Source organism: Haemaphysalis longicornis, unplaced genomic scaffold (assembly GCF_048455015.1).
Source record: "Haemaphysalis longicornis isolate Haplotype H1 unplaced genomic scaffold, Haemaphysalis longicornis Haplotype H1 scaffold_4, whole genome shotgun sequence".
NCBI classification, from domain to species: domain Eukaryota; kingdom Metazoa; phylum Arthropoda; class Arachnida; order Ixodida; family Ixodidae; genus Haemaphysalis; species Haemaphysalis longicornis.
Window position 1 is genome coordinate 67523165 of NW_027526361.1, and position 14602 is coordinate 67537766.

Here is a 14602-nt window from a genome sequence, read left to right on the forward strand (position 1 = left end):
ATCTTGTGACATTTTCAGGGATGATTCACCCCACTGCTATTGCACACAAGGCTACCTACACACACACACACACACCAGACTACACACATTGAGCAACTGAGCTTGAATGAAAAGAAGCAAATACAGTCCATACTCGAAGCAGCGGGTCCGGCAACAATGGACTTGCTGTTACAAACCAACAGAAGTGGTCTATTTGGTCCCCGTGCATGTGGAATCCACTCAGCTCATAACGAAGCCAGCTATACCAGACTACCAGCTACAATAGACTAAATTTTGGGCGAAAATTGTTTTGACTGAATGTTAATAGTGGACTTTGGTGGTGTTAACACCTCACTTTTCCTGTTTATTTTGGCGAGGAAACTAGTATGTCTGGCAACATTGTCGGCGTAGAATGGGTCTGTGCAGACAAGCCAAGCCAGTGCTGGTGGCTTTTGTGCGACCAGCAGCGGGTAGCAGATTTCACTGCGATAGAATAAGCACAATTCAGTGTTGAACATGGCGAAAAACAAGCCGACATTGCCAGAAGTACGGACATCTAAGCAGACGGTCCACTCAACCATCAAGAACAAGGACATTGGTGAAAAACGAGATTCCAGTGAGATTGAAGAACAGCGCTCTCGAATACGCCAAGTGGCGCACTGGAGGTAGAGTTTGTCCTTGTCAATTTTTATATACAATAATGAACTCAGGTTCAGTGAAGTTCAGCATTCATTCCCATGCATGCATCGTTCTGTTCAATGAAAAGTAAAATGTCTCAAGCAGGGGGATGGTTTTCATTTGAGTGTAATCTGCCGCTGGCCACACGGAGCTCAACTGGTCTAACTTTTGATTTCACAGCTGTGCAAATTATTTCGTATCAGATGTTCTGACCAAACTAAGATCATTAAAAACGCGAAAGCTACCTTGGGGAAATGTTAGGCAGCGATCTCAATTGTTTGACGAATAATTTCGGGCAAGCCAGCCTCATCACGAAGAGTTTGAAAAGAGCCTGGCTAATTCTGCTGGCCACAACTGGTATTTATAGCTGGTTAGTAGTTACTCCTAGTTACATTGTTGCTTTGTTTGCTCAGCTTAGCGTGCGTCTACCCACTAGGCCGCATGCGCTATGGGCCTGTTCCAAGTGCAGATGCCAAGCTTCAAACAGCATTTGGAGATTTCCCTCTGTAAGAATGCTTTGCAGAGATGCAGCAGGCATCCCACTTTTCGCCTCGTATTGCGAGCTCATACGCTCATTCACAAGTTTCGGGGTTTCATGCACTTAATCTAAACCTGGGCTACGAGGCATGCTGGCTTAGCATGCTCTATAGAGCAGGTGGCAAGCCTAACTGCCCAGCAGCAAATGAAACTTCACGTTCAGAAGTTACACATGGGCGAAAAGGCAGACCCCACTGGAAAGCTAGAGTAGTCATTTATACCTGCCAGGATTCTTTTCAACGTGCTCTGGAACGTTGACCCACCGGAGTTTTTCAGCCATGTTTAAAAAAAAAAGATATGCCACTGTCGAACCCGCATGCTACTGTAGCCCACCACTTCAGCCGCCACGGCAGGCCAAAATCCTATCTCTCAAGATCAGTTCAGCAACAGCGGTGGCCTGATGTGCAGCCCCCACCAGCAGCTAGCGCTCACCGTTTTCATAGATGCGCATGATGTCGTCCTTGAGGTTGGTGCCGCCTGTGGTGACCATGACCCGCGCCTTGAGGTGCTTGGACAGCTCTATGCAGATCTGGCTCGTCTGCAGGGCCAGCTCTCGGGTGGGGACTATCGCCATGGCTGGAGCAACGAGGAACAACGAATGAGCGCACCGAACGAACACACTCCCCCCCAAAAGTGAAAAGAGGGGCTGTGCAGTCAGGAAGTGGTATAGCGTCGTCAGTCTGGGTTCTGTAGCAGAACTGGTGATCATCACGTGCACAGCCATGGAAATTGACCACAGAGGTGTTGGAAGGCATCGGAATGAAATTTTTTATCAGCTGTAGGGACTGCAAAAAATTACACATTAGGCTTTTAAAAAGCACAGGTCTCCCCTTCTGACAACAGTCAACTATAATGGTGTCAAGGTTTACTGTACTAATAAAACCTTTACAATATGAGACATCACATCGGATCAGATACAGTGCACTGTAATCTCTTACTACAGCCCGCACTGCAAGCCACATCTACAGCAGCGTGAACATTTCGTTATTCTTAGTTAACGAATATACTCTCAGAATAGAGACTGAAAGTAGTATTCAAGGAAACAACTGGGAATTTGGTAGCCAGTGTTAATCCAGACAACACTAGGGGCGTCCGCATAAGTTGGAATATAGGTAGAGACTTTTACTGAAGCTTTCCCCGAAAAGTCACCCCTCGACCTATATACCGGTAACTGGCTTATTTTTTTTCCCCATTTCTCGGCTGCAAGGTAAGGGGTTCAACATACATTACAGCTCAAGCATGTTCCAACTTGTACGGTATTTCACCTGTGCAATGGTGCAGCCACAGACACTCCTTGCTTTATTAGAAAAACTAAAGCTAAAGTGCATGAAGCTAGAGTTGTACAATCAAGAGACCACCTGCTTATTGAGGATATTAAAAAAACAGGTGGCATGGGTTTGTAATAGTTACTTTAGTTTCCATACTCCCATACTATTACAAAGGCTGTACTTAGATTGACACACCCTCAGGTTTCTGCCTTTAACCTTGGCTATCTGAAGTGGCTCAAAGCCATAAAAGTTCATTTCAAGCTGCATTACGTGAGGAGGAACACTACAATCTTCCGAAATTTCTACAGCACCAGCTTGGACAGGCTACTTCATGGAGACACCACAACCGGCTTTATAGATAGCAACCTGCCCATCGCAGCCGGCAACGATGGGAGGCAGCGTGCCGAAAAGTTGCCATGTAAGGTTGCCCCGCTCGGTCAGGTGGGGCTAAGTTTGATCCCCAAACTCGCCAGCTTCGCTTTGCTCCCACTGGAGCCTGCGACTGCTCACATAAGAAGTAGCAGTCGTACCAATCAATGCGGATTGTACCAATCACTACTTGTAGTATCGGGCAGCAACTAAAATTCACTATTAAATCTAGAACCAATTAGCTATGCAAACGCCAACGTACACCAGTAAACCACACAGCTACCATATCCGCCCGCTTGACTAGCACGCTTGACTTTAAAGCATTTTCGTTCAATTAAACACGAGAAAACTGTCGACTTCCGCTTGACGTCGAGGAACTTTTTGATGTGAAGCTCATCTATGCACGTCCATAAGTTCAGAGGGAAGGGTCGAATTTGTATAAACAACCCACACAGGGCCAATCTGTGCAGAAGCACCATCATTCTTGTAAGAAAACAATGTTTTTCCAGCAAAGGGAGCACTAATCGACAGCAACTTTTTCAGCGGCTGCAGCATCTTCATAACTGGAGCGCCACGCTTGTAGGAGCTCCCTAGGGGTAGCTTCCAATCCCAATAAATTGCAAAGTTGGGTATGGCAGCTGTCCCCGGTCCGTGCTTGCGGTGATAACCACAGCCGCATTCGGGATATCTTTTTGAGCCACTGCCCCCAGTACCAAAGCGATCAGAAACTGGTGAAAAATCTGCTTTGCTGTGTGCCAGCCAGATTTGCCAAGCTGTACGAAAAAAAAAAAAAATTGTGTAGGATATGCTCACTCAAAGTACGATGCAAGAATGTTGCACGATCTTTCAACATATTCTTCCACAATAGAGTTTCTTCAGGATATAGGTTTGTCGCCGAAACTAGCTCCTGCCGAAGTCGACTATAACCTACAGCCTTGGCATCAGACTCACTGCATCTACTTTTTGAAAACCATTCATGTTGCTGCTACACTGCCTCCACAGAAGCTAAAGGCCAACCAAAACTACAGGAAAATTTGACGCACGCTTTTTTTTTTTCTGTTACACGTGTTATGTGTCGTTGACCACATGCCAAATGCTTCTTCCCGTTTTTCCTTTTATTTCAATGCACTATACGAAACAGCAAGCGCAAAGTATTGCTGAATATTTGAGGTTTTATTCTTTTCGATCTACGTACGCTATCAAAAGCGTGGAACGCCACGAAACGCGTTGGCAAAGGACTAGCAGCTGCGGACACTTATTGTGGCCGATGTCTGGGTGGTAGCACGTTCTGTAGACACCAGCCAGGTGCGTGCTTTCGCCAGACTTGCCAAGCAACAATTTCGCATTAAAAACTATTTGAGCAGACCAAGCGCAAAGAATGTGTGCACTTCAACCAGTGTGAATCGGCAAAGACCGAGCACAACATGCAGAGAAGACGAATGATGGCAGGCCGAGCAAACGCATATACAGCAGAGGAATGGGGACCAAATGTAGTGGAATCGGAAACTAAAAAGCCAAACAAGCAATAACAAATTCGGCACGTGGAATCTGTGAGCAAGTGCAAGTGCCTAATATATAAAGCCGGTCGTGAGAGGCACCACAAGGCCACTCCCCTTTGCGCAGTCATTGAACATGAAATAAAAAGCATGAAAAGAGACTAACAATTGGGAGTGCTATGAATTTAGTTCCTGTCTGTGCTGTTTTTTACCCCAGTGATGCAACCTTAGCAAACCACTAGGGGTAAACTCGTATAGTTCTCCCTCCAAGAAACTTACCAAGGAAGGGTGGGGGTTCCCCCTGAACTGAACTACCCTCCTCTAACCAATGAAATGTAGGAGTTGCATGCCGGTCCTCCTCTCAAAGGAGACAAGTGCACAGTTTTCAAATTCGGTGCCGCACCTTGGATGTAGTCCTTGGTGACGTCTATCCGCTGCAGCATGGGGATGATGTAGGCGCCCGTCTTGCCAGTGCCGTTCTTGGCACGGGCCAGGATGTCCCGGCCAAGCAGCGCGATGGGGATACTGGCCTCCTGGATTGGGGACGGCTTCTCCCAGCCTTTCTCAAAGATGCCCATCAGCAGCTCCCGCTTCAGGCAGAAGTCCTCAAACTCGTTGCCCTTTGTGTCCGTCACATCCTGCACATGCACACACAGAAGAGATGAAGCGGGGAATATCCCCCCTCTCTCTCACGAGACGCTGCGCGCAACGAGGGCTGCACAATCAGGAAGATTGGTATAGCGTCGTCAGCTGAGGTTCTGTAGCAGAACTGGAGATCACGTGCAGCCCCCCCCCCCCCCCCCCCCTCGCCCCCTCCCTTATAAGCCCATGGTTGACAAGGTCTGTACGACTGCTTTGAAAGCAGACTTTTCCAACGTTTTCCAACGTTACTAATGATTTATGCCAGGGACAATGGCACATGCCGAAGTTTCTCCGACCACGAATCTTGCGCACGATAAAATGCATTGAGGTGTGAGCCCATCATGGACATTGCAAAGCTTAGCGGACAGAGTAGGATGAATTATTATCCCTTCTAGCAACAGAGAATGCTGTAGACTGCCTCAGAGCATGTGCCAATTTAAGCAAGCCTGACTACAACTGCCAGCTCACATACCATGTTGATGACAGATCAAGACTGGAGAGAGAGAGCCTGCTACGTAGCTAAATCTACTGCTAGGAATGAACAATTCACTACGGTACACTAGGAAACGAGCAAATGACCATTTGTGGCTGTATTAAAATTTCGCGATTTATGTTCTTGTGAAACACGACGTTGAGGACTCCCAACTGGGTGTCGGACCTTTGCAAGTGAGCTAGTGCTTTGTGAAGAAGCAGCGACTACTCACGGATGTCCTTTTCCTCAGATCCCGTGGCGGTATAACCAGCTTTGCTTTCCAGCCACCTTCATCGACATCCCTGAAAAAGGAATAGGAGAACACCGCTTGAGACAATGGTTAGCATCACAGTGACGACAGTACCAGCTAATTCTCATGCACAGGACACACAGCACTTATTTTTGTCACCGAAAATACCTAGGCACCCAAGCTATTCACAAGCATGAATGCACAGCTGAGAGTCGCAGAAGCATTGTTTTGCCAATCTGTGCAACCTTGCAGCTGTACACTGCTATATTTTAATGCTTTCGCATGGACTTTGCGTGGACTTGATCCACCTTATTCGTGTTGCGACACTTCTCTTTCGCACTGCCACGTAATGGAAAAGGAGACTGAATTTCTCCGCTTGGTCGTCCCTTCCCTTCATCTGCGGTGTACTGGCAGAAACAACCACCTGCCACTACTGCAGAGTCTAAGCTCACATCATGGAACACTTCGCAATAGAAGGCCTCAGGAAGAGCTTTTCTGCCATTACACATGCTATTTTTCTTTTCCTTAATGGCTTCCATGGCATTTAAGGCTTTATCTTTAAAAGACTACAGCCCGCTTTAAGGAAGTAAGCCTAAAAGCAATGTAGTTCAGTGACCTGCCCTCTGAAGGGCACAAAATATTGTAAGCGCAAGCATTGTTTTTCACAACTAGTTCAGAAAACTAGCCACGATAACCGCAAACAAAAACTTCAATCTTGAGCTTAACTTCAAAGCTTTTGCTGCTGATCCTCTGCAACGGGGTCCATACTTTTCAATCTAGCGGTTTCCAGTGATGCCACTCATGTTCAACAATTTGGAACAATTTTCGAAGCGCAAAAAAGAATCAATTTTGGAGCAAATAATATCAGTTTTTGAAGTTGTTTAAATACAAAAGAATGCACACCAGAATAGCTCCCAATAACATTGTGAAACCGTTTTCATCATGCGGCCAGGGTTACTCATAACACTTGTATTGCGGGCAGAGGGGAGGAGGTTGCCAAATAGGAATGAGCTAGCGAACAGAAACATAACATGTGGGAAGTTATAAATGGTGAAAAATTACAGAAACGTTTAACCCTTTCACTGTCGGATGTTTCTGGCTGTGACGCACCCACAGTATCACGAAAGCAGTGTAGCGATTTATTTGACTATGATAGCGTCCAGAACGCAACGCGTCGAAAGGAGAGCACATGAGTGAGAAATCGCCTGTCTTCTGCATATTTTCTGACTGCCATGCAGGAGGATGATTGGTCCTGTCCGCAGTCGAAGGCCCCGTGCAGTCGGCCATTTAAATGTAACCGTGCGCATGGAGGGAGCACTTTCCGCAGTCCGCACAACGCACAGAAATAAGGAGTTGCGAAAATATGAAGGTCGAGATAAGAGGGTACAACATTAATACAACCACCTCGTTTGCCGCTGACAGCGACAAGTGAGGGCACGGCAAGCAAGTGAAAGCCGCAATTGAGTCCCGTCTTGATCTATTGGAGAAGCAACAGCGCACTGGGAAAACCTGGTGCGCCAACGCTGTTAGCACACGCGGAGACGGAATAAAAAAAACCCTTGCACCCGTAATCACATGCGTGCCGCATGGTCACTCATCCCAGCAGAACAGCGTGTGGAGAGCCAAGCCCCTCTGCAACGAAGGGTGGGCGCGGTCGCTCCACACACTCCAATACGAGTGTGTGGAGAGAGTGAAAATACGAGCTACTAGAAAGAGTCGACAGATGGCGTGAACAGTCCAGGCACACCAGCTTTGCGCTATGGCGCAAATTTTTGAACACGCTATAGAGAACGTACCGGTACGTCAGTGACACTGCGGCGGCAAAATGCGAAAACATACCGGCACGTCAGTGACAGTGTTAAAAAGCAGAAGGAACGAGAGAAGGCATACAGATAATATAGCAAATTAAAAGTAAACGAACAGATTGACCAAAATCAGACAAAACAAAAATGTCACTCTAGCATCCACACTGCAAAATAGAAATCGCAATATTGAACACAAAAATTACAACCCTTGACCCGCGTCGCAAGAATTTTGTCCATAAAGACTCAGAAGGCTACCACATACTGCTTCATGTTCAGAAACACGGAAATCCAATTTTGAAAACAGGACTAATGCGAGCTTTATCTCTGAAGTCACTCTGGATGCTAAATAATTCAGGAGAGTAGCCTCCCCTTTCATTTCAATGACCAACAATCATTGTTGCCACTACTCCACGCACTCCAGCCCCCGCAAAGTATCTGCTACAATTAACTTGCGTACAGCCAGCTAATATTCCACAGTACCCCTAAAGAGCCTAGCGACCTGCATGTGAGCACCTTATCACAGCACAGAGCCAGTGAAGCGACGAAATCAGAGATAGCTAGCTGCCTTGCGCGTGGCAAAGCTTACGGCATCATGTCACTTTGCACGATTTCCGCGCCGCTATAAGCGATAAGGCACAACTACCTTACCTACAACTACTACAGTGACCCAGAGATCAGCATGCCAATAGAGCCATTAAAGCTTATCTAGTGGCCCTACATGCCACTATGCGCTATCTCTGCTATCTCTCCGGCTGACCACAGTGCCACTAGATGTCTTCGGTAGCTTCCTCTAATAGGGTGTATTCACAGGGCTTTGGGCTGCGCCGCGGCGCTACCTGCGTAGCGGCAGCGACACCATATTTGAGGTTGCATTCCGCCGCGCGGGCAGCGCGTTTCCTGACGCGAACCGTGGTTTGCAGCATGCTGCTGGCAAGAACGTTCGTGTGGACGGCGTTTTTTCTGCGCGATTCGTGGGTTTGCGAATGCCTCGTCCTACCGAGTAGCTAGCACGGTTCTCGCTTCGAAAATCCGGACTGCGCTGGTCTCCTACAACCACAGACCCGAAGCAGGCCGCACGACAAAGTAAAAAAAGCGCAGAAGAACGGGAAGTTGGGCTAGTTGGTACGTGTTCATCTTGGTGGAAAACAAAAGCGCTCAAAAAACAAGGACGAAGGAAGACTTAGACAGCACGGTGCTTTTGAGCGCTTTTGTTTTCCACCAAGATAAAAAAAAGCGCCTCGTGTATTTTTTTTTTCCTTTCTCTGTTTCGAAGCGATGGCTAGAGCAGTGCTTGAAGGCTGTCTGTCCTCATTCGACAAATTCCCAAAGTTATCGATAATATGGCTAATCAGTATCGAATCTGCTAGAAACCGTTTCATCCAGGTGAGCACCGGGATGATGGGCGCCGGAGCTTTCGCCTCGCACCTCGTCACATGTTTGAAACGCTAGCATGCTTAAAGGCCAACTGCACTCAAAATTTCCACTTCTTGAAAACCCTATTTCTGTATAGTCTGCTTAAAAATAAAGCAACATGCAAAACACAACAGCTGAAATACGTACGTGGACGCCGCAAGCGGCCAGCAAAAATCGGCGATTTTGAAACCGAAAAGAGCGCGGCCATTGCAGCCGTCCAGCGAGCGGCCGGACGGTCACTAGTTCGGGAGAATGTCTGCGCGCAAGCTGTACGCGCGCACGGGGCAGCAGAGCTCAACTGGTTCTCCCACAGCGTGGCTGGCCAGAGGACGAAGCCACCGTCGGCTGGAATGTCACAGGCGCGTCATGGCTGTTTACGCGATCCGCCGGCAGGTGCAGAGTGGTCTGCGGCGGAGCTTTTTTAAACGCTTCTGACTGGTTAACGAGGCGTTTCACGGGGCTACAACTTGTGTCGCAGCTTATTTGGGGGTACTTACTACGCATTAAAAATAAATTTGGCCGAAGTGAAATTTGAGTGCAGTTGGCCTTTAAAATGTTCACAAATTAAGGTGGCCGCTGTACTTTAGGGATGAGACGAACCATACTGGCCTCCCAGCCTCAACATGGGCTATACTTCGGTGAATGCACGCGTGCATGCAATATCGTTTCTCAGGTAATTGCGGGCATCTAAATTGATCCAATTCTTCGTTGCTTTCGACTGTTCTCTATTGACCAAGCGTGTTACGTGATCGGACACTACAGCTTGACGCTGGGTACACAGTTTGACTACTTCAAAAAAGCGCAGAGACTAAAACATTAACGTATGCAGGGACAAACTAGAGCAGCCTTTGTCACTTGTCTCTGCGCTGCTTTCTTGTTCTGCTTATAATTTCTGCTTCGCCTTTACCGAAAGGAAAAGACTTGAAAATCATCGGTGGGATCTTCGTCGTCGCCACCATACCTAATTTTATCACGTACTTACCTCGCGATGGTTTCCACCCAGACCCTGTGTGTAATTGTTCATTAGGAGCTCAAATGGACGACCTTCGTGCGTTCAACACACAGAGCAGTGTCGCAAGAGCACCTCACCGTCTCTCATACTCCTCAAAAAGTGTGCAACATGTCTGGGTGGCACGGTAAAACCAGCTCCTCTCTCACATGCCACCACCACATCAAATATCCTCGCAGCCTTGGGTGAAGAAATTTTCTCAACTCGCGCCACGGTCGCTTCAAGCAATGGAGGAAATAATGAAATCGGCACACGGGGATGACACCGAGATAGCACGAAATCGCCAAAACGGACCGGGTTATGCGCGCCGCTGGCCATGCCGGTCAAACCATCAGACAGTTGCATTCGTCGCGTGAAATCATACAGTTTTCAAGCACTGCCCTGGCCTTCGCTTCGAATCAACAACAACAAAAAAACTGCGCGCTTGCTTTCGCCATTCGGCCTTCTTCGGGTCTGCGGTTGTTGACGTGAACAGCGCACCCAGAATTTCGCAGCGAAAACAATTCTGGCTACCGTTACGACCAGGCGTTCTCAAACACACGAATCACGCAGAGAAAAACACCATCCACACGAACGTTCTTGCCAGCACCACGCCACAAACAACGTTTCGCGTCTGGAAACGGCTGCCCGCGCGGCAAAGTGCAACCTCAAATATGGCGTCGCCGCCACCGCCGCGCGGTCCAAGGCTCTGTGAATGCACCCTATACACAACCCATTAAATGTTGCGGTGCCGATGCAAAATGTCAAGTCTGAAGCCCCGACAGTAAATTTGGAGGACTTTGGAGTAAATTTGGAAACCTACCAAACTTAATGACAGCACCAAATACCCCTCCCAGTCTAGTCTAATGGCAGAAAGCACGGCGGCATTGGGAAGTGTGCTGTCATGCTAACCTGCTTCATTTCCGACAGACTTGACCAAGAAAGTAAATCTTACCTAATGTTGTTGGTGTGGTTCATTGGCTTCTCAGGGGAGTGGTTCCCAGCGTTTTCCACTGCTGCAGACATTGTGAGCTGTTTGCAGGCTACTGACACAGCCTCTGAAAAGCAAAAGTACAGTAGGCTTAAAACATCTCATTCTCTCTGAAATCAACTTAGGTCCCACGCAGAGTGTGAATAATACACAATATCTTCGCCTGACCCCAGCGGAACACTACATACCAAGATGGAAGCAAACAAGGCACATATGCTTAACTCCCCTTAGGTACAAAACTCCTGCGAATTGCAGTCACTTAAAACAGGGCAAAAGAAAAAAAGTTTACAGTTAAAAGAAAAAAAAGCAGCCATTAATGTGGTTAGGACCAACGAGCAAAAAGAATGCGGTTGTCCATTACAGCTGTTCCAGTCGAGGCTTTAGTGCGACACTGGCCACCGAAAGAACTGTAGATAGGGCGACTATCGGTATCCTCGCAGTGTGTCTACGCTGCAAGCGAAACGGGAACTGAGCAAACAACGCCCGAAGTTCGTCGCCACCCGAAGATAATAGGCAGCCGTTTGATAGCGACCCGCTCAACTGAACTAGCCCGCTTTGTTCTAAACTACAGGCAAACAGAAAAGAAAAAAAAAATAGAAACCTGAAAGGCTACGCCAACACCGCACACCGCCTAATAAATACTAGTTCACCCGCCATGACGACCCCGGTCAAACTGTACAACTTCCTCTTTCCCTCGCGTGTAAGCACTGCACTTGCTGGATAACAGGATGAAGACGACCAAATGACGGCGCGGTATGCGCAGTTTTGAGCTGCGAGCACAGCCAGCAAGCGGCCTTCACAAAAACTACGAACTTGGGTTTTTAAACTGAGGGCGAAGTGGGTGTCACGAGACAGCGGGAATACAAAGAGCCGGGCCCTTGATAAAGCTCGGGAGGTGAAGTACCGCAACGCGATATTGGGCACCAAAAACATGTCGGGCTACACGTTGAGCTAAGAAAACTCGGCTAAAAGCACCAAACAAACTACGGGTGGGCTAATACGAAAAAAGGAAGCAGGCAAACAACGAATTCAGAGGTATGCACTGAAACCTTTAGGCTTACAACGTCGCTCTCGTCACCGAAGAAAAGTTTGCGGAAGCGTATTTTGCAAAGCACGCGCGGCAAATGAGTCACGAGCTCTTGAGTTAACTTTTAGCATGCGCTACGCGATAACATTAACACGCAACTGGCAATTAGAGGCGCGTAGCAAGCACTTCAGCTGTTTCATCCCAACTACGTCCGCCTATCAAGGGCAACTGTAGTCTCAGTACTCGCACAGGTCAGTGAGGATGAAATGCACTTACTGTATCAAAACGCATGTATCGTAGACTCAGGAGAGCTGCATTTACTGTGCTTGAGACAAGTGGCCTTCCCGATGCACAACGATTAATTCACGGCATTCGCATACACATCAAATGACGTCTCGCAAGATGGCTGACCATTTATTTAAAAAACATCGTAGCACAAAGGAATCATGGGTAGCAATCGGTGCCAGAAAAAACTGACAATATTCGTATAAAAACAAAACATTTTGACATTATTTATTTAAATAAGATCTAATGGCTTAATTTTGAGTGAGATATACTCTTATTTTTCCGTCACTTAACAGCTGTTGCAAGTGGTGGCGCCATCTACAGATAGGCATACAAAGACATCGTAGTTCTGGTTTCATTTTCAATCTGCGCGCTGTGCCCGCCAACGTTTAGTGCCCGCGTCTTGCGGTCATACCGGAGCTAAAGTCCCTAGCAGATGAAGGGATTTTAACCGGAGCAACGCATAGACTAGCTGTTGTTTCTGTTGTTCCTTTTTTTGTTGCGCATACCCACTTGGGGGATTGGCCAGGGTCGGGAGATATATTGGGGCTAATGTGCCCGATTTAGGAGACTAAATTTTGGAGACAAAAAAAATTGTTGATCAGAATAATTGTACAACAAATACAGGAATTTGTAGGATGAAAGTGTGCACTATGCAGGAATTTGCAAGAAAAGGCTATGCGGGATTTTGCAATAGGCTCTTATTTCGTCTGTGTACAAGAAGAGCGGCTAACAGGTTAGGCGCCTATATAGTCTCTGAGACGTAGGTGTGTACGGCCGCAACCAAATTCCTGTGGGGAAACCCAAGCGAAATGGCACCGAACGACAGTAAGTGCGGCAATGAAAGGGTAAGTCCAAGGTGGTGAATTGGCTCCACGAGGTATTTTCTTCTCATTGAAGAGAAGCCGCGGCAATGTAAGAAAAAATGCTCTATGGTTTCGGGTTCATCACAAAGAGCACAATGACGAGAGGAGGTGAGCCCAGCGCGGTGCATGTAGAAGTTGAGCTGTGGAACTCTACAACGTAAGCTAGTTAAAGTAACCTCGCATTGGCGAGATTCGCAACATCGGGAGTCCCACGCATATGCCAAATGGGCGTAATCATCGAGGGAGGTGATGGCATCCTCCTGCCTCCTCGCCAGATGTTGATGCCGACGGATCCGTGCTCCGGCCAGTATGGAGGGAAACGGACAGACGTCGATCTGAGGGCCGTCTAGTGCTGACCTCGCTAAAGAGTCTGCTTCTTCATTCAGATATAAACCTAGCATAGACCAGAGTAAGGGGTTTCGTCCATGCAGGATTTTTAAGCACCGACTTTCTAATAAGGGCAAGCTCAGGCACTGGCAGTTGGTTGGTTGGTTGGTTCTGGTTTGCGGGAAAGGAAAAAGGAAAGGAAGTACACTGGGGATATTTTTGAGCTCGGCTGAAAATGTTGTTTAAGGAGTACTGACACGAAATTTTGGTGTTACGTTTTTTTTCGCTACTATGCGTGCCTACCAGCCCACTAATAATAGAATGACAGACTAGACTGTCGATCACAGCGTAAACATTCATTTACGGCGTCGTTTATTCGTGTCAGTTTCGGTTTCGACAAAACGAACGCCGAGCGGCCGCCATGACAGGAGGTATCCCGTGACGTCACCATTCTTGCCGTATCGCTGCCGCTCTGGAAGCGCGCGCGAGCGGTTGAGCCATGGAGGAAGAAAAAGTTAGGAGACGGCGCCACCGGAGAAACAAGAAGCCTATGCATAAAAAGTAAAATCGAAGTCGGCCCAGGGCGTCACTGCACCACGTGATCCCATCGCGCCGCTGTGTGAGAGTGCGCGGTGGGGTTTATGGGCCGCTGTGCGCTCTTCAATTTCGTCTGCTCGAAACTACTCTGCGGCCCGTTGTCGCGAAGCCTGCTAATGAGGTTTTTTTTTTTTTTTTTTTTTCATGGCTTTGGTCTTTCGCACGTACAAGGCACTCCCGCCCGCACGCACGCGGGCATGAGATCTCCGAGCAGACGAATACAGAAAGGACGGGGAAAAGCTACCGCCAACCAAACACGAGAGATGCGGTGGAGTTGGAGACCGCCGCCGGCGCAGCCGACCATGGAGGTCACGTGCTGGGCCGACTCCGGCGGCTTGAGAAAGGGAAACAGCGGAGGGAGCGGCTTCAACGACGGTGGGCTTACGAAGGCTAGCTCTGTGACGTCATGCCGTCTCCTAACTTTTTCTTCCTCCATGGGTTGAGCCCAGACCGGCTGAGTTCTTCGCCGTCTCCACAGGCCCGGGCAGCATGACGTCAGTCCCAAAACCATGACGTGTACACACGCCCGAGCAGTGCGCGCCAACCACAGCCAGCGCGTCGGCTTCGTCACGGGAGCCCCGACGTCGGCAGTTTGGGGCAAGTAGCAGATGA

General features: G+C 48.1%; 1 protein-coding gene across 4 annotated transcripts in view; it reads right to left on the minus strand.

Annotated features, from left to right (window-relative positions):
- Positions 1 to 12337, minus strand: part of Me31b (ATP-dependent RNA helicase me31b) — a 33203-nt gene extending 20866 nt beyond the window's left edge. Inside the window, exons 1-5 of one of the 4 annotated variants that reach the window (XM_077707003.1) lie at positions 12192 to 12337; positions 10853 to 10955; positions 5674 to 5743; positions 4731 to 4965; positions 1627 to 1770 (exon numbers count right to left, since the gene is read on the minus strand). In XM_077707003.1, coding sequence (XP_077563129.1) covers positions 1627 to 1770; positions 4731 to 4965; positions 5674 to 5743; positions 10853 to 10923 — 520 coding nt within the window. In that variant the 5' untranslated portion in view covers positions 10924 to 10955; positions 12192 to 12337. Of the gene's footprint in view, positions 1 to 1626; positions 1771 to 4730; positions 4966 to 5673; positions 5744 to 10852; positions 10956 to 11489; positions 11508 to 11949; positions 12112 to 12191 lie in introns of those variants that run through there. The other 3 variants (XM_077707002.1, XM_077707004.1, XM_077707005.1) reach the window with 3 other exon arrangements.
- Between the last annotated feature and the right edge of the window lie 2265 nt (positions 12338 to 14602).